This window comes from Rhyacophila brunnea, unplaced genomic scaffold (assembly GCF_057557595.1).
Source record: "Rhyacophila brunnea isolate RB1 unplaced genomic scaffold, BYU_Rbru_1.0 scaffold_16, whole genome shotgun sequence".
Classification (NCBI taxonomy): Eukaryota; Metazoa; Arthropoda; class Insecta; order Trichoptera; family Rhyacophilidae; genus Rhyacophila; species Rhyacophila brunnea.
Genome location: NW_028232816.1, coordinates 28,929,637 through 28,951,338, shown reverse-complemented (window position 1 = coordinate 28,951,338; position 21,702 = coordinate 28,929,637). Strand labels below are relative to the sequence as shown.

Sequence of the window (21,702 nt, the reverse complement as noted above, 5' to 3'; positions counted from 1 at the left end):
CGAAATAGTAGCGACACATTCAGTGAATTTTCTAACAGCATTCCGAATATTAAAAGTCAACATTCCGACAACGTATTATTTATTTTTCATACACTTAAAAACATCTCATAAAAATTTCACTTTGCCAATAACTGGTAAACGACGCTAAATGCAGTGATTCCGTTTGGCGTTTGAAAAGTTCATGTTTAATCGGAATATTTTTTTTTTGTAATTAACCCATTCACTACATCCAACGCAACTGGTGCATTTCCCATTAGATATAATTAGCATGTTGTATAAATGTGCTAATTAAATATTAATTAAAAGATCTGCAGCGAATGTACTTGGTTTTTCGTACGAGGTGGTTGTTAGTAATTTAGAACAATTACAAACACCCAGGCCTTGAAAAAATCATATAAATAATATAATGTGTACTCACTGGGAATCGAACTCAGAGCTCCCGGATGAAAGGCCAGCTCCTTACGCACTGCACCACAAGAGGCGCCATTCGAAATACGTTATAGCAGTCCAGAACGGTTTCCATTAAAACGTAGAAACCACAATAAATAGAATTCAGTTAATCTATAGGTACCCCAATATACTAAATTTGAAGCATGGTTTTGAATGTGTAAGTGACCTACCAAAATGAAACACACATCATAGAGTGCAATAACATGTATTGAAACCTTCAAATACACCAATATGAATGAGCGTCAGTACATAAACCGAGAGCAGTTGTCAAAACGAATGACAAGATTAGAATGACGCATTCTTGACACATGTTTAAGTTTATCCCATATTTTTCCACACTCGAGATTGATTGCCTGTTACTCTAGACACGTTAGGTATTTCAGTTCCCATTAATTCTGTGTTCCTTGGTACAAAATAAATATTATGATATGTTAAAAATATTTGAATTTAGTTATCTTTATGACTGTACGTGTTACCATGTCTAAAGGATCTAGTCTTTTTTAGCTTACCTATGCTTGAAGTGCACTACAGAAAAAATAATTATTTTGGACACACAATGTGTGATTAAAAATCACCATCCTTAACAGATAATAATTATTGTCATACAGGTGAGAACTCAGGGAAGAGTAAATCCAATTAGAATACAAAAAATCTATGAACATGGTTTATATGAGTGTAATCTCGTTGTCCCGGCCAGTCATTTTCAAAGGTTTTTTCAAGATTGTGACCATAAAATGAAATATTTAGATGGCTATATGTAGAGTTGGGTTTCGGGAATTTTCCGACGGGAATTCTCGAGAAATTTTCGAGATTTTCCATCCCGAATCTCGAGAGTTTAAATTTTTGACATTACTGGAAATCCCGGATCTCAAGAATCTTTTCTGGAGATTCGGGATTTCTTTATTATAAAATATTAATTGAAAAACGATTTTTTTATTGAAATAAATTAACGAAATTTGAGTTCGAGTGTGTCATACTTTGTATGAAAAAAGTGGACAGAAAACACAAAACGTTCAAAGACTGGTCGGGGCATTTAACACAATTCGACTCAAAATGAGCGCAATTTTTCAACATCAGGGAATTTTGTATCCCGGAATCCCGAATCTCGAGATTAAGATTTTCTCGGCAAATACCCAACTCTAGCTACATGCTTGACAAATTAAAACATAAATGAAAACCTTATTACTTACATCAATCCATCATGATTATGTTGCTATAAGCAACGTGAATGAATAGAATAAAATAAAACTTGAAATACATATTTATATGACCTTTAATATTAATATATTTTGTCCGGCAGTCTCAGGTGAGGTGGCCTCATCCGACATGATGTTCGTATTATTTTGACCGCGAATCATATCGGTATTTTCCCGCTGTTTTTTTTTTTAATTTTTCTTCATCGTTTTGGTTTTTGCAAAATTGAAAAGTTTTTATCAGACGACGCTTTCGTTATTAAACAAAAAATGCGATATTTTAAAAACGTTTAGACAAGCAGGGTCAATGCTATCTGGTCCGCTCTAAAAATTTGATAGAATAATAATAATAAATAATTAAAGTAATACATTTACGTGAAAGAAAAAGCTAAAATCAATATTTTTCATAGAAGCCAACAGAGATTAAATTTTTGATAATTTTGTATGTGATTTTCTGTTTTTGTACGAAATTTATTAATCAATCTGTGTTAATTTGACTTATCGCTTCTTAAATTTTCCATTTTACTAAAATTATTTAATTTTTATTTTTTCTCGCTTTTTCTACACTTTTTTCGCATAGAAATAGCCATGATTAAATACTGATATGTGATAATTTTATGTATATACTATTATATACTCGTTTAATATATTTTAATATTTAAGAAAAACTTTCACTTTGCTTAAAAATGCACACTTGTATTTATTTTTAATATATGATAATATATATAGGTGCAATAAAAAAATTATATCGATGATAGTGTAAAAACACTATACTTTGAATATTGTATTGGTGAAAAAAATGTGTGAAACAATGCATCATTTTATTTAGACAATCAAAACGTCTTATAATTTGCTGTTGGTCGTAAAATTTTATTCATTTAGAATGACATTAATTATTATTGTACAATGTTTCATTGTACTATGATAACTCTAGGTTTTTTTTTATTGAGATAACATTTCAATAATACCATGCTGATACTGTAATGAGTGTAATGGTATATTAAAAATACGATTGTAACCTGGCAAGATGGTAAAAAAATTAAGAAATGTAAATCAGCTAATTAAAATAATATATCACTTCAATAAAGAGATCCTGCAGGCAACTAATAATAATTTGAACAATTTTTATAGATTAACCGATGTTGTAAAATGAATGACTTCAATCCTTTGGCTATTATTAATTCATTGTGTTTAATTAAAAATAATATCGATCAATATTTTACCCGTTAATTATTAAAATAGGTACACAACTTTATAAACGAGGGAAAATATAAGAAAACACATGCCTATCGGTTGCTGGGTGACTTTTCTAACGCAAATCGATTCAGGTATTTTTCATGTAGTTATTTATGAAGTTTGGTCTCCGGAAGCACTCAAATGGGTATTTGTTTTCGTAAAGTTAGCCGCTGCAAACATAGGACTTAGAATAAATGAAAGTAAAACAAAATACAGGCTAGTTCTCCACAGTGAAACATATGATAATAATACCTTTATCATTGGCATTGGCGGCGATGCTTTTGCTTCACTTGTTTATTTAGAGTCCCTTGTCACATACACTAGTGACACGAGTGACGAAATAAAATGCCGGATCACCCTCGCCAATAGGTGCAATTTTAGTCTCCAAAAGCTTCTAAAGACCAAAGCACTCTCAAGAAAAACCAAAATAACGTTATATGAAACTCTCCTGCGCCCGGTATTAACGTATGGGTCAGAATGCTGGGTGCTCAGCAAACAGAATTAATATTTTTGAGAAGAATATATGGGGCTGTTGAAAAAAGTGGCATTTGGAGGATCTGTACATACCTTATGGGGGGGGGGAAGATCACGTGGCATATGGAAATGCAGAGACTGCACTGGATCGGCGACGCGTATATAATACCGGAGAATATACCGGCGAGGCGGGCTATGTACGCAACCCCCGATGGCAAGAGAAGACTTGGACAGTCGAAATTGAGATGGCTGGACTGCGCCACGGTAGAATTAAAAATTCTTGGTAAAAGCAACTGGAGAGTGTCGGCGCTGAATTGTCCAGGATGGGGGATGTTTTTGAAGACGGCCAATACCCGCTAAGGGTTGCAGTGCTATAAATGATGATTTATGAAGTTTTCTAAGTTACGTATTTTAATGAAAATTCGTTCAAAAATGATTCGACGAAAATTCGGAACAAAATAAATGTACATAATGTTCACTTAACAAAATCACTGCTAGCCTTTTAATTACCATGTTTAAATAACACGTTTATTATATTTAATGGCCAACGACTCCAAACGCGCCAGTCGCGGTGTTAGCACTAAATGAGTTAATACCAAATCCATGTTTTGAAATAAGCATTGTTGTAAAACGATTCTTATTTACAGAAAACACTCGTGGTGTAATAAAATAATTCGAGATTGGCCGAGTTCAGGTTATTAGCATAATGTTATTATATGATTGCAATTCTAGAAAAGGAAACACACTTTTTCTTTTGCCATTTAACCTTTCTTTTGAACAAGACAATAAAGATATTCGATCCGGTGTCTGATCTGATAGTAAACCTAAAATCATATTCACGCCTGCCGAATAAAAAAACTTATTCAAATTTCACCTGCCTCAAAATATTATCACAACGGCTTCTAGTTATTTTCAATATAGGTATATTTTGCAGCGATAGAATCTAATTCGCAATTTATAAAATCACATTTTTAATATCTACTTATAATAATATAATAACGCATTCTGAATTTAACTATAACGCTATTACTTTATAAGTCGTGAAGTTAAAAAAATATATTTAAGAATTCATGCTTACTTAGTAAAAAAAAAATACACTATTTAAAATGCCTTAAGGGCGATTAATGCAAATTTGTGTTCATTTCTGTTAAATATTTAGCAAATGGGGTCACTTCAATAATAAGATTTTATACATGGTTGCATTGGCGTACAATAAGGATATCCTGAGCTGATGACATTACCAATGCGAACCAATAAGCCAAGAGAATTTATAAAAACATTAAGCACAGAATGACTGCATACTTTAGTCCGTGTCCGGAAACTTGTACGTATGCAGTTCGCCGTAACACACATCACCGTGAAATGTTGTATCGGAAATATATTATGGCCGAATATTAAAGACATTCCAACTTCTTTGGGTCGTATAGTATTGACATAAAATTAATGTTTAAATAAAATACGGTTCTTGCCTTTTTACACTTTACATGAAGCCAGCAGCAAAAGAAATTTTGAAAATAACCAATATACTGGATTATTATTGTTAGGTTAAGTTTGGTTTCCACTTTTAAAGTCATGAATTTTGCCAAAATCAGCTATAAAAATTGAATTAATGTTCATATTTAATCTAATACAATTGGAGACCGTATAGTATACGGTTATCTTTTTCCGATAGAAAGCTCACGGCGAACTGTGCCACGGTGAAATGTTTTACGTACAATTTAACCACTTTAGTCACATTTTCTGCAATGGAAAGGATGATTTAATGGGACATATTTAAGGCAGCAGAGACGTAGGCAGAAGGAGATTCTATTGATAACAAAATCTTCGTAAATGGTTATACGGTGATTTATGGTGATTTTATACGACATTTTTTTTTTTAAATATTGTGGACATTACAAATTATAAGTTTAAGACGTTTCACAATATGACATTTCGAAACAAAAAAATATAAAACAGTAGTACATAAAAAAAGAGATAGATCAGTAGATAAATTAGATAGTGATACCAAATATCATATTACCTAAATCCCCCGTAAAAAATCCTCCAATCGATAGAGTTGGAAATATAATGATATTATTGTAATTGTAAATGAGTCAAGGCTAGACCAGGATCCACAGCGAAACAAAGAAAAAGAAAGTTACCGTTATCTGTTTCTGGGCGGACGAAGGGTCAAGAGTAGGTACGGTCAGTCGGTAATCTACCCTTGAGCTTTGAATGTCACCTCTAAATACGATTTGCCACCTTTTTGCGCCAAAGCGTGCGTTTACAAATGGTATTAATAATTAATTGTTACTTGTCAAGCGAAATATACTTACGTATTGTGCCGGAATCAGTGTTTTTAATAAGTGGAAAAGTGTAAATCAACACCATACGTAAACCCATACCCATCAATAGGTACAAGGAAGTACACCGGATAAGTTAAGCAGACCCTATTTTAAGAATTTTAAGAATTTATAAAACAACGTCCACCTAAACTCATTCTCACGTAGGTGGAATATATCAACAGCCGAAGCAATTTCGTTGAACATAGTTATCGCCCTCCCAATCGGCATTACCAGTGGCAGGTTGGTTCTGCACCTTGGGAGAATAAACAACTGATGGTCTCTATTTCTAAGATAGTTATCAGATCAGGGACACACAAGTCAACACTGCCCAGAATGGCAGAGTTCTCATTTATACCTCGTATAGTAGTAGATACCTTAGCCTGCAACGGGAATGTGGACATGTATTATGATATTATATACTCGTATGTAAATAATTACTAAATAATTCTAAACCGAATAATTTTATTTGTTGAAATGAGACTTAATTTAAATTTATTACACACACGTAGATACTACAGACCTAAATAAAAAAGACACACACATAAATCGATCTCGCGAAATTGCTAACGGTATTCGTTGAAACAAGTCCACCTTCATTCTCGATAAATGATCAGCATTTAAACCCCTCTTCTCACCAATCTTGTCGAAAATAAAGTGGCCTGCGTGATCGGATCTTTTGCAGTACATAACAACACTTACAACCATAATATATTATCACATATTGTCAAAACAATTAAATATTACACATGTATTTGTATTATATACGGTGGCCGCGCGGCATAAGCGTTGGACTATAAAGCCGTGGGTCCCAGGTTCGAATCCTGGGTCTACCAAGTACACATATTGTTTTTCAATTTGTGTGTGTCATTGTATGGACCTAATAGGTTGAGCAAGTGGCTGACATCCATTTCTCGTAAAAAAAAACAAAATCTGTCAATACAAACCTCCACTCTGAGGATATGATCAGGATCCGGATCCTATCAGGATCGGACATGGTCGAAAAAAAAATATTATAAATAAATTAAACCACCCTGGAATCAAACTGCAGTCGACGAAAAAATAATAGTTTTAAGCTAATTAAATTCATATTATTATGAATAGATTAAAAGAAAAATAGTTTCTCTCCATTTTTAATATCTACAACAATCGCTCTCTGAAATTTAAAAATTAGACCAAACAATTAATTAATTTATATAATGATCAAATTAATTTAGTAACACATAATAGATCAATACTTACAATGTAGGTAGGTAAAAACCTCTTAGAACTGTCATTATTTTTATAAGCATTTCTCAATGTATAAATTATAGAAGCCCCTTTGCCTTTATTCTAGTAATTCAGTATAGATATATAATTTATTTAAATAAAAACAATGTGTTCAGAGACCTCACTGATGGAAAAGATGTCGTTTAAAAGTTGTATATATGTAGCAAGTTAAAAGTAATATGTTCAGAGTCACGGTTAAACTGTAAAAGCTAAAAAGTTTTTAACTACACTCTACTTTAGTGCATACATAAGTATTTTACAACGTTTTTATTAGCTCGTATTCTTATTTGTCCGGTGGTTGTTTATCCAGTACAAATCTTGCAATCGATTTTTAACTAACTTCCCGACTAGCTAGACATTTGAAACTTTTAGAATATATCAGAACACGATGCTAATGCATTATTTTAATACTTTTAGCCATCTTTAAGTAGAATTGAATACATTTACAGTTAATTCTGTTTTGTATGAAAAGTTATTTCGGAAGAAATCCGTAATCCAATCCACTATTATTGATTGCTAAGTGGGTGGTCGTAGCAACTAAATTATTAATATATACGTGCGTTACTATGGAAATCAATATGACATTTCAGTATTCTATGATCGTTTAAGCTAGGCAAGTGAAGTTTATATGATTCAACAGAAAATTTAAAAACGTTGTATATAAAAAGTTCTTTTTATCTTGTAATTATTTGTTAATAACTCCAGAATAGAATTGAATTTAAACACATATTTTATTTTTACCGTTCGATAGGTTACCTACCTATGAAAAGTCATAAAAAATGTATAATTAATATCAGTGTTGCTAATCTTACTATAATTATAGTAAAATTTACTTTGATGCCGCCAAAGATGGAAAATACTATAAATTTGAAAAAATCAAGATTCATAAATACTATTTTTTATACTTTCTTACTTCATGACAAAACATAGTTATGAAAATTTTAGAGTCTGGGTGCAGTCTGGGTGCAGGAAACCGATATTATTAGATATTATTTGATTAACTGATACCTGAAAATATATCGTAAATCGGTAATTTAACTAATAAGACCACCACTCACCCGGACAGTGAAAGATGTGAGATTTAATTCCCATTCGGTCCACATTTTTTTTATGATTAAAATGTCGTTTTGCTTAAATATATAAATGAGTAATATTCGATAATTTTGACAGGATACAATAAATAGTAGAAATTGCGTTATGGCAAGACAATGTGATAGAATTATTGACGAGATATCAACGGAATCAGTGATATTAAAAAAATAATTACAAGATAAAAAGAACTTTTTATAGAAAACGTTTTTAAATTTTCTGTTGAATCATATAAACTTGACTTGACTAGCTTAAACGATCAAAAAAAAATGTACTTCATAGAAATAATACTGAAATGTCATTTTGACATTTATATTGATTTCCATTGTAACGCACGTATATATTAATAATTTAGTTGCTAGGACCCCAGACCCCTAGCAACCAATAACAGTGGATTGGATTACGGATTTCTTCCAAAATAACTTTTCATAAAAACAGAATTAACTGTAAATGAATTCAATTCTACTTAAAGATGGCTAAACGTATTAAAATAATATATTAGCGTCGTGTTCTGATATATTGTAAAAGTTTCAAATGTCTAGCTAGTCGGAAAGTTAGTTAAAAATTGAATGCAAGATTTGTACTAGATATACAACAATCGGACAAATAATAAGAATATGACCTAATAAAAACGTTGTAATAGACAATAATTAACATGTTGTCCAAGCGGTTTTAATGTGCTTCGAAAGAATTAATATTACATTCGCGCATATAAAAGATTTATCAGTCTAATTTTTTGAGGAATCGAATATTTTTTGGAGTTTAAAGAAAATCACCACATATATTTAGACGAATATTTTATCTACCGGTTCCATACTTTAATAAAATAGCAACATTAATAAAAAAAATATGATAAATAAATTGAAAGTCAAAGGTCAGTATTGATTATTCATATGCTATGGTAATATTATACAAAAATAGTCTCATATGCGGTCGGTTATTGGGTTAAAAATACACAGTTATACAAGATCCACTTTTGAGCGCTCGATGACTGGCTATTGATAATCACTCCAAGAACTGGTTTACATTTCTCCACTGAGTGTACAATTTTATTTTAGTTACAATACTGCCATGCGCCACAATTAACTCTTTCTGACACGAAAATTAATGTCAACAGTATCGCATAGAAGTCGTTTACAACTATTTATTTACTTATTTCCGTGAGAATTGACACTGCAATAAATTGAACCTTTATGCGGATAAAGCAGTTTTCTAGAATCGCTTAGAAAATCGAGTGTACTTTGCACAGGAAATTTAAGTTGGTACCTCGAAGTTTTATTTTAAATCATTCGTTATGTTATAGGTACATAGTATGTTCGGAAACGGATTTCTCTACCATCAGACTCTGATTCAATATAAGTTATTTCATTGTCAAGTCTTAGTATAGTATTATACTAGTTATTAAGCAGACTTTCATTTAAAATTGGATGCAAATTCGTTAGGTACATCTATTTTATAGTTTATTTTTGGTAATTTTAGAAATACACAAAAAATCTTTAAATTTACGCAAACAGAGCATTTCCACGAAACCTACTTTCAAATTTTAGTGGTTTGAGTACGTAAAAATCTGTGGCCCTGACAAGTTTGGAGGCACCCTGCTGAAAGAAATTCCTTTGCGTGATTAAAATACGGACAGTGCAATAATAGTTATTTTGTTAGGATTTTTTACTTTGGTTATTTTTAAAAGCTAATAATATGTTGAACTTTCAGATGAAGCAATTGCATCGTCTGCTTTATAATAATGTTTCATGTCATATTGTGAACATCTTAAACACATAATTTGTAATGTCTACAATATCTTAAAAAAAAATTTGAATTGAATTGAATTGGATTTAATAATATATTGTATCTAATATTAAATTTGTATTCGTTCCTTCATTCGCCGCCCGTTATAAAGTGCCACCCCTATATAACGCATGATCTGCCTAATCCTACGGAACGTCACTTGAAAGAACTCAGGAGAGTTTAATCCGTAGTGAAACTAATCGGAGAGTGGAGTTGTGTTGGGCTATATAACAATATTTATCAATTGTATAAATATAAAATGTACAAGAATTCTACATTATGTGTAATAATATAAAGTTACCAAAATTTTTTTTTTTAAGTTTTAAAACGGTTACGAGATAATATTTTGTTTAAAATACCAAAAAATATTTTAATACCACGACTGGAGAGTGTTTGGTTGGTGGCTTCGATCGATCCAAATTAATTTATCCGCTCAAAATGACTGATTAATTATTTTAACGAGCTGTTTGGATAACTGTTGTTTAAAAATTACGATGGCTCGAATGCGGACAAAAAATAGCCATGTCATGTCACGGTTATGTCGTGTGAACATCGTATATTATGTGTAACACTTTTTTTTAATCGTTCGTATTAATATTATCGAACGCATGCGCTATTTATTTAAGACGCAATATGCAAATAACGTAAACGATTTTATTATATCTCCATAGTTTTATAAAATGGATGATATATAATAATCTTTCATAAACACACTAATAAAATTATGTCTATATTTCTTTCCATCAATGATTTGCCATATCTAGTTGTGTTACATAATTATAAGGTATATAATATAATTATAATTTTGATCTGATAGTCACCATTATTACATGTAAGGTTCGATACGTTTAATGAAAGCCTCCCTTATTTTTACACTCCCATCTGTCGGCAAAATATAAGCAATTCACGTTGTTTACTTTGATTTGATTTTTATCATTGATTTCATTTATTGGTCATCGTGCACTGGATAAATGAAACAACGGGAACGAACTCAGAACCTACGACTTTAGAGACCCTAACAACTTACGTGTACATACAAAATATAGGTTTTCAATCTATCAGAGATCTAAACATTATGATAACTGCAATCCTATTTTATGAAATAATGGAAAAAAAAACCATTTAAAACCAATCGACTAACGAAGCATGAGTACGCGACATGATAGATGTCACCTAATTGAAAATACAAATACAATTAGAAAAAAATATAGTGAAAAAAATTGAACGTTTAAGAATCGAATACACCACCTGCTAGGATAGTATTCTCAATTAATCAAGATGCTAATCAAACTGTCCTTATTCCAAATAATTCTTAAAAACAAAGGTTTTTCACATTTTGCTAAGAAAAGGTCACCATCTTTGTAATTTAAATCATTAGAATCATCTCACTTACTACAGTAAAAATTATTTGCATAAAGTAGAGTTTGATCAGTAGCTTAACTGGTTGGGAGCATTCAACGGGATAGTGAAAGATTCGTGCTCATCCACTTGGTCCAGAAATTAGTGTATAGAATTTATTTAATAGATATGTAAGGTTTACCAAAATAAAATTATGTATATTTTCAATAAAAACATTGTAACACGTGTTGAGGTAACACGTTTAACATTTCGGTATATCTATGTACTTCAATGCTTGTGTTACCTACGTTTATTCATGGCGTTCCAGGTCTACCTTGAATATATGAGTGAACGATACATCATTTTAAAGGTAATACATATATATAAGTATATAAAAAAAATAATCATTAAAAACTAGTAAATACGTCTAAAATGACAGCCATGTCAAAATCAACTATGAATCTTACACTCCTACCATCTTAAAAAAAAAGTTGTTTAATTTAATAAAACGCAATTTTTTTTTGTAGTGCTTATTCCACTTTAATAAATAAATTTGGACTGGTTTCGTCCGCTTCAGATGGACATTTACTCACACACATCACACTCTTACCATCTAAAATATTAGTTCTTTTTTTTCATTCGACCATGTCCGATCCTAATAGGATCATATTATGGACCTCCACCGAGTGGAGGTTTGTATTAACAGATTATTTCTTTTTACAATAAATGGATGTCAGCCACTTGCTCAATCTATTAGGTCAATACTCGACTCATACACAAATATGTGTACTTGACAGACCTAGGATTCAAACCTGGGACCCACAACGCTATAGGCCGACGCTTAATATACGTTAACAAATAAATAATCTTTGGTATAATATCATAATAAATACCATCTTACAGGTTGACAACACTGAGTATAACTACCACACAAAAGCAAGGAAACTACCTAAAAAATGAAAAAAGCAAGTAGAGGAAGGCTTACTTTTTGAAAATATAAAATTCTAACGTTTTTTCCTTACTTAAACGGCTAAAATACTAAAATACCATAACAACCATATGAAAAGATTGCTAAAATTTTACGTGTGACATTTTACAATTTTTTTTTGGTTCCTAGACTTTTTAATAGTGTGTATATTTATTTAGCCATGAATAAAAAAAAAATAATTTAATTAAAAATACGCATTTAACACCATTAAAATATTAATATCTGCAGATTTCTAATCACATTACAATCCCTGGTATCTTTCTATTTCCGAATTCACCTACTGTTTCCGCGCCGTACCATTTATAATCATCGATGGTGCATAATACGTATTCAAATTTCTCCGCGCGACTGGGTCAATATGCAAATCTATCGCGACCTACACAATGCGACACCCAAAGGACGCTGAGGAGAGACGACTGCGTGCATGGCTGATGCGCATATCTCATGCGCACCCGCCTGAATTTAAATCGATTCATTGATCCACTGAACTGTTTTTACAGAATTTGCGATTTCTCAAAAACACCCACAATATTAAGAATGCAATCAATGGCATACAATCAGACAATTTCACACCAAATTTCTACTTTGTGTATCAGTGGAATCAAGAAAACGTGTCAAATATAGTTTTTTTAGACCTTTTGGATATAAAATGGAAAACGTAAAAACTCAATGAAAAAAGTAAATAATAAAAGAAAAATATACTAAAACTGGAGCGAAATATATTACTCTTCAAAATATTTAGAAGATGGATGGCTACCGAACTGATCACAATTTTGACAAATTTAAATAAAAATATATTGTATAAATCCAATAATTCTTCAAAAAAATGTATCGGACTCTAAAATTTGGTTACAGGGGAACCAAATTATTGGCGCCGATTGTCTCCAATGGTTTGGACCCGACAAGATGGTTCTGTTTTTCCATAAAGATTTTAGAATGTGTCAGTATTGAGTGGGTAGCGTGACATTGTTATGTTCCTCCATTTATTTCATTATTTTTTTTAATGCCCAGAATTTAATACTTGATGTAATGTTCTTGTTTTATTTTGTTGTTTAGTTGTTCGTGAAGTTAATTTTGTGATTACATTGTCTGCACTGTGTTCCGAGAGCTCTTCGCTCTTATTCTAGTATTGGGTAATCGTCAATGACATAATATAAACGAATGTGTAGTAACCAGTGTACATATGAAAAAGAAAAATATATGTTTAATATCACTGATTTTCAGGAGACGAAAAAAGAAGATATAACCATCTACCTGCATATATCTTGGGCCTTATGCTAGAAGTGTCCACGCCTAATAATATACCAATTGTTTAGTATACCCGATTGTTTGTTTATCATCAGCAATTTATATAGCTAATATATTATTTTATAATATATATTACAGATTGACACATTTTACAACAATAAACCGCAATGTCATATGAATCGCTTTAGTCTACAAAAATATTTGAAAAAAAATGCCGAAACTTTTTTTTTATATTATACACGTTAATTATTATTCCATTAATATCATATTAGGTGATATGCCTATACATTTGTACCATTAAAATAAGAAACATGTGCAAAGTGCTTTCTGATACCTATTAATGTCAAAATGGCTTACATGTGACATTTTTTATTATTATTATTATTTTTTAAACTTATCGCCTTTTCTGAAAACTAAAAAAATATCATTGTTTGATATAAGATCCATTGATACCTCTTTATAATATGATAAACGGTGCCTATTTTGAAAACTTGACTTAGTTTCATTGATTTATATTTCCAATCTAATATTTATTTATTTTTATATGAACGCTCTGAATTAAAAAACTTGATGACGATTTCAGAATGCCTATCAGAGTTTGGATGAGATGTAAAATTCTGTAATTTTGTCATTTCAAGTCAACGAGGTATTGTCGTTTTATAACAACGCAGACTATCTTGATCCTTGCCCATTCGTTGGTTAAAAAAAATGAGGATATGTCTCTATATAGCCACATCTTGTGATGTAGCGTCCGCACCTTCATATCATATAAAGGATTTAAGAGATCACAGCAACAAATTATATCCAGTCTCAGCTCTAGGTTAAGGTCGCGGTTGCTAAGAATGTACCACATTTTGAGGAAGGAACTACTTGATAAAGAACATTTATATTATGGTACAATCGGTAGCCATATAAAAAAGGCATTGAATGATTGAAGCTTACAACAAGGTAGCTGAATATTTTGATGATAATTATGTAGGTATGTATAACTTACTATTTATTTTGATGTTTTTATCTTACTATTCTGAATAACCATGAAAAAATCCATGTCACACTAATTTAAGGATTAATTTGTCAAGTTGCCATTCATGTCACGGTAAAATGATTATAAATCAAAAAAATAGCTGACAATCAATCATTATAAAACATTGTATTCATCGGGATCACATTGGAAATTATGACAATAATAATAAGCATGACGATAATATTTTTGAGAGGTTTGAAGCTTAACCATGCGTTGACATATTTTTTTCATTTTTTTCAAAAACCCTTGTGAATATACATGTAATTTATTTATGGATATTAATAATAACACGAACAATTTATTAAAATACGAGTATACCTAACATATATGTTTATAATTACTACCCCACTCTACAATTTTATCATTAATATGAGTATGATTTTTAATTTAACTGTAACACAATGCCGCGTATTTTGAATTCCAGTTTTGGCCGCTTAGTTAGAAATTAGATGCGAATCCTACCATAATTCCATGAATAATAAATTGATAGTTAATACTTTTAACGAATTTAATATTATATAACTACTATGCAGGTAGGTACATACAACTCTTTACTGAAAAAAATACTAGTCCCTGTTTTTTTAAAATAGTTAAATATAATTCAAGGTATTTTATCTCAATACAGCTTTGGCAAATAAGCATAATTTATTAATCTACAGTGAAAAATAACTGTTAACACCTCAGTAATAGTTTATTTTCATATATTTAAGATATATTTACATATTTATTTTGTACATACGTACTTGAGAGATTTTACAGAAATACTTTACATCTTTATATTTGGCTATATTTTCAACTGTAAATACATAATTATATTATGTTATTTATTGATTATCCTAGCGTCAATTACGAAATATCAGCGAAAGGAGGCAAGAAGTAAAATTGTATGCATTACTTACTACATTGGTATACTGATACTCTCATAATGAACAGTTTCGTATTTTTCGAATTATAGCTTGGCTTAATTAATTGGTAATTGATTTCCGCTAGTACCAATAGTTTTTCAAAAACATTGTTATATTAGGTATATTGATGAAGTGTTCCAAATTATGTGTAATATTCAATAGCGAATGCTACATTCTTAAATCTTGTGATTTATTCATTGAATAATAAAATAATTTCATTTTGACAATAAGGTTATCAAATGAATTACAGATATTATTGATTCTAAGTAACTTTTCAACTCCAAAATATAAAAGTTTTCCAGCTTTTTACATATATGATAATATCTTCATAAATATATATAGTAGAATTTGATTAAAAGTACATTGACCAGAATAAGGACGCAGGTTTGAGAACATCTTTCTTTTAAATTAATGGGAAAGTTATTTCGATAAGGACTGCAAATAGAATATTTTCTTTTTTGCAAGCAATTACAAAAATACGTAAAACGAAATAAAAAGTCTTTAATTCAATAAAATAAACAAAAAAAGTATTTAAAGTTAGTTAGCATAAAATAGAAATATAAATAAAAAATACTTCGCAATCAACATTCGAATCAACGATTCAATTTTTAACGAGCAAATGGAGCTGAATTTCATGTTTTATTAATATAAAAACTTATTGATTAATTTAATAAAACGCATTTTTTACTACTTCTTCCATTTCTTCAACACAATAAAAGAATATAAAAATGATGGGATATTATTAACAAAATCAAGAAAAATATAAAAAAAATAAAAATGGTGGTTTCTGACCTTGTAACTAATAGCCTCGTATATAAAATATCATACATTACGTAAAATTCTGTGAAAATCACTGAACATAATATTTTGGTAGTTGATGGATTGAATGAACGATGAATGAGTTCCAAGATGAGTGCAAATATAAAATGTTAAAAAAATAACTATCGGCTAAGGCTAAGCGAACGAGCAAGGCCTAGATCAGGGGCGGGCAAACTTTTTGGATGGAGGGCCAAATTCAAGAATTCAAAATGAGCGGCGGGCCGCAAGTAAAATACCATTTTTAGATATACACTATTTATTATCACGAAAAATAAACATTACAAAAAAAATAATGAAAAGAATGAAACTGTTGTACATTTTTGAACTTTTTTTTAAATTTAGGTGAATTTTGTAGTTGATATTCTCAAAACTGCTAGTAAATGGGCATCGGAGATATTTGATCGTAAAGAATTTTTATTGAGGTTCATGATCGAAAATCTTTGTTCATATATACAGGTTGATCCAAAAATAATGAACATTTTTCTTGCATACCTACTCTTTAAGTTGGTCGAATTTGTCTGAATTAAGGACATTGTAAAATTTGGAGATTTCTTCACGACGATGCAATTCTCTTAAAGCAGTGTCACACTGCAGATTAATAATCTTAAGTTGTAGCTCTGTCGGTACACTATCAATATCTATTGAAATCGATGTTCAACGTAGAAAATCGTGGTTACATAGTGTGAATAGAGTGACGCAAGGAATACGTACTGAGATAATACATTTACGAAACAACAAATTCTTCAAATTATGATCTATTATCAATATTTTTTTAAAAATTATAAAATAGTTATTCGTAATCACAAGTACAATTATCGATGGCGGGCCGCAAAAAAATACCCGTCGGGCCACATGCGGCCCGCGGGCCGCAGTTTGCCCTCCCCTGGCCTAGATAATACTTTTTATATATACAAAAAACACACTATATACACAAGTTCTATTATAAGTTATATTTTTTAAACTTATACAGAATGGGGCTATTGTACCAACAAGCCACTAGTATCATATGTTATAACGAGTATATAATAAGTTGTTTAAAACCATCTTCAATCCTAAGACGATAATATGGACCTCCACAAAGTTTTTATAAAAAATGGATATAAGTCACTTATTTAAACTAATACGTTTATACTCTGGGTTCAAACACATATTGCAAAAACAACATGTGAATTTTTCAGACCTGTCCATCGCAGTATAAAATAGTTAACTTACCCATATAAATGTGTTCATTTTTCAGTGTTCCTCTTCAGAATATCCAATGTTCACACGCTGCACATTAGAGTATCAGTTTTAATTATTATCCGCTACCCACAATGGATATAAAAATATATACTTTTTCGCAATCACTAAAAAAAAATCACACAGAATTAAAATTAAAATAAAACACTGACGAACGAAATCGCCTCTTTGACTTTCTTTCCTTAAGGTCATTACCATGAGAAAAAAAACCGACAATAATTTTCTTCTAACAACACCGGAATAAACACCTTTCTACCATTTAGATGCGATAGCGTGATAAAACATAATAAACGAATACATCGAACAGGTGTATTTAAATTAAACATACGCGACTATCTTTTATCAAATTCTATTTAAAATATTTGAATAAATTATCTATCAAACAAATAAACTACTTAAAACAAACGTGACTTATTTTTTTCAAGCTATCAAACTATAATATTCCACATAATTCTTTTAAATTTCGAATCTAAGCATTCAATTGTTTTTATTTTGTTTTTTTTTATTGTCGGACGCGGAAGGTACCACTCCGTATCATTGTTCCATATTTAAAATTGTATTAATATTACGGATTGTTCTCTTCCCGTTTCTAATGGATTGTTATTTTTCACTTTGAATGTGAGTAGTTTTTTTTTTATTATTATCTGTTAATTACTATACGGCGTAATATTGTGTGCGCGTATCCAGCCAACTCGAGTGGATGCGAAAGACCGACTAACCCAGTGGCAGCGTAAAGGGTACTCGGGCCATCTCTCTCTCTTGTTTAGTTAAGTCTTCTCCGCGTACCATCTCTCCGAAAGCAGTCAGTGCAGTATTGCAGAGCCGTACCGGAGAGGGGCTGGTATGACATGTCAAATCTCACCGAGAAATGGTTCTGTATTATCATTTCGACATAAGACTTATTATTAAATTTGATATGAAATATACACCTTATATTTGGTAACAGATTGAAATAACACGTGGAGTTATATTTTAACCAAAATTTTATTTATCTAAATTGCAAGATGATTATTAGCAATCTGGCTTTCTTCAATCTTGATTCTAATCTCACTCACCACCAAATTAATAGTTGACAAAAACAATGCTAAGAATATTTTAAATAGGTACAAGATTTTATAATCACATTTTTGTTTATTTTTTGTTGCTGTCTTGTTCAGAAATAGATAAAAATACAAATTCAATATAAGGTAAAACACATGTAATTAGCTATAGATAAACTAGAATTATTAAAAATTATAAATGCAACTCTATGTCCATTATCCATAATACTATTTTTTGATGATATTTTATAAAGAACTACCAACAGGAACAAGCACATAAGTGTATAATGACACAAAATATTCAATAGACAATTATTATTTTTAATAGTAATTATTATTATTAAATAAATTATGTATTTTATTGGACGAATAATTCACAAGATTTGAATATAACATACATAATTTGGAAACACCTCAGAAACATACATTTTAGAAAAAAAAAATATGACGCTCGGCAGAACCATGACGAGCATTTTTTTCCCAAAATTCTGTATGTAATACATATTAGTTTTCTCAAAATCGCAATAATTAGACGATAGTTTTTTAATATGCATGTATAACTATCTGAGGGATCAATAATTGCCCGATTACGACAAAAATTTCACTGCGATTTTTTACATTGAAATGTGCTTAATTGGATTAATTTGTGAATATGCAATCCCTGTCACGCTCCAATGATTATGAATCGAAGGAATGGCTGACAACCAATCAATATAAAACATTTTATTCATCGGCATCATATAGGAAATTGTGAAAATAATAATAAGCTCACACAATATGACGATATTATTCATTTGTGATAGGTTTGTATGCTGACCATGCGTTGACATTATTTTTCGTTTATTCAAAAACCCTTGTAAATACGATTTATACTTACTTGTAATTTATTTATGAATATTAATAATAACACGAAAAATTTATTAAAATAAGAGTATACTATCTTACTTATATATTAATTATAATTATAAAATAATACCCCATACTACAATTTTATTATAAATTCTGGGTAGAGTACACGTTTTATAACTTTGCATTATTTTGCATTTTTTACTACACTGATATGCCTCTTTATCTGATTATCTCGTATAAAATTATATCAAATGATATTTACTTGTATTAATAAGATGTAGTATAGTAGACAAAGTAAATAAATAGATAAAATATGTAAATATTATATTTTTAGATATAATACATCATTGTCATTCTAGCGCCAAAGTACAAAGTTATAAAGTGGCAACTCTAAGATTCTTAATTTAAATATAACACAATTTAATCCGCGACATACATGACATTCAAAAGAAATTCTATCATCTTTCCATCAAGAATAAATGTATGGTTCACACTATTAACAAATTTGATATATAACTACTGTGATGTAGATTGTAGGTGGGTACACCTTTTTACTTCTTCCTAAATAATATTCCATGTTTTATAAAATAGTTAAATAGAATTATTCTATAAAATTTTATCTAATTTACGTATACTACTAAAAGCTATTTTATGACACGCCGAATTATTGACATGAATCATTTACGTATCACATAAAATAACCGATTATTAAGATACATACAATATGAATAATTTATGATCCGGATTCGCCAAGCTTTAGGAAATAATATCTAAATGAAAGTATATTTTAGTGTATTTCTATGTATTGTTGACAGGTTTAATCAAGACTCACTTCAACCCTATCATAAATCAATGAACCGGCTCTGATATATCACGGCAGCGGCTTTTACCTGACTAAGTCAGAGTATGTGTTACCTGATTCCACACCCATACAAACATACATGCGAATTAGACACCAACTTGTGAGCATCAGTATTCTATTAAATATCACACCGGCAGATCCGATTTTAGTTTCAGGGCAACGAAAATACACTACTGGGTTGCTGACGATTGAACAAATACAAGCTGAGTAATATGCAACTATAAATTTCATATAACTCTTTTCAACATTATATAAATGTGGTATTAATTATTGTTCTCAGATATTTTTCAACACGATTTTCGAAAAAAAATTTACAAGATCAAGTCAGTCCAAAATTGTACATAATAAATATTATCAATAGCAAAATTATATACACATAACTCCAAGAAATGTAGTCAAATGCTAGAAATAAAATGCACATAACTTTTCATGCAATGCATTTATATTATGGAATCCTGTTCCACGCATATAATATATAATACGATTACTAGTAATTTTTTAATCCTCAGTATGCATTTGACATTGATATCAAAACTATCGATCCATAATATTATGTTATACGCAAATTATAATACAGTACGTCAAAATATGTTTTTCAGTGTGCTAACGTACAAAATATGATTTTTTTATGGCTACCAATTCAATTATACTCAAAATAATATTATTATTTTGACGGTGTGGGAATCGAAGTCATATCAAGATATTTTCTCCTATCCGTTAAACTACCGATTTATATAAATAATTCATGGGAATTAATGAGTACTAAGTGAAAGATATGAGTTCAAATTCGTCTTGATCCAAGTTTTTTCCAGGATTTGTTTTTAATGATGTATTAACCCGTAGGTTATAATATATCTTATTATCTAGCCACAACTTATCTAACTCGTGGTTACATGTAAGTTGTACGTATGCAGTTAATCGTGGGACACTTATTCGTGCGCCGCAGTACGTGAAACATGAGTTCGTATAACATTTTATCAAATGACGAGTTCTTCGTTGAAAATTTCACTGTGGAATACGTACGTATCTTACAAAATGCGGCGATAGTTTGCAAACAGTACTGTTCCAATTAGATTACCCCTAATCTAACCTAGTAAAGACATCTCATAAAATTCGCCACATGTTGTAGCATTTGCACAAATATACTCCACGGTGAAATGTTCCACGAAGAACTCGTCATTTGATTAAATGTTACACGAACTCATGTTTCATGTACCTACTGCAGCGCACGAATAAGTGTCCTGCGATGAACTGTTTACGTACAAACTTCCGGATACGCTAACTCGTGACTTATCCTCAATATCATGTATATTTTTGTTCAACTGTTCTGTTAAAACAGCATTCATTTATCATTATAGTGTAAAAATATTCACAAAAAATCAAAAACATGTTGACTGAGTAAATTCTACAAATTCAGATTAATTTAAATATTATTTATTTTATTCCAAAAATAGCTAGCCTATATAGGTGTCCACTTAGTCAAATTTTCCCAGCAGTAAAAAGTAATAAGAATAATTAACGTTACATTCTAATAGATTTAAATTCGAATTCCATCATGTATGTACCCTCGGTC

The 21,702-nt window shown here is 30.4% G+C and overlaps 1 protein-coding gene across 2 annotated transcripts in view; it reads right to left on the bottom strand.

Annotated features, from left to right (window-relative positions):
- The window catches only part of LOC147074612 (uncharacterized), an 87,770-nt gene extending 69,680 nt beyond the window's left edge, over window positions 1-18,090 (bottom strand). Inside the window, exons 1-2 of one of the 2 annotated variants that reach the window (XM_085943846.1) lie at window positions 17,948-18,090; window positions 17,352-17,485 (exon numbers count right to left, since the gene is read on the bottom strand). In XM_085943846.1, coding sequence (XP_085799972.1) covers window positions 17,352-17,369 — 18 coding nt within the window. In that variant the 5' untranslated portion in view covers window positions 17,370-17,485; window positions 17,948-18,090. Of the gene's footprint in view, window positions 1-17,351; window positions 17,904-17,947 lie in introns of those variants that run through there. The other variant, XM_085943847.1, reaches the window with a different exon arrangement.
- Window positions 18,091-21,702: the final 3,612 nt, after the last annotated feature.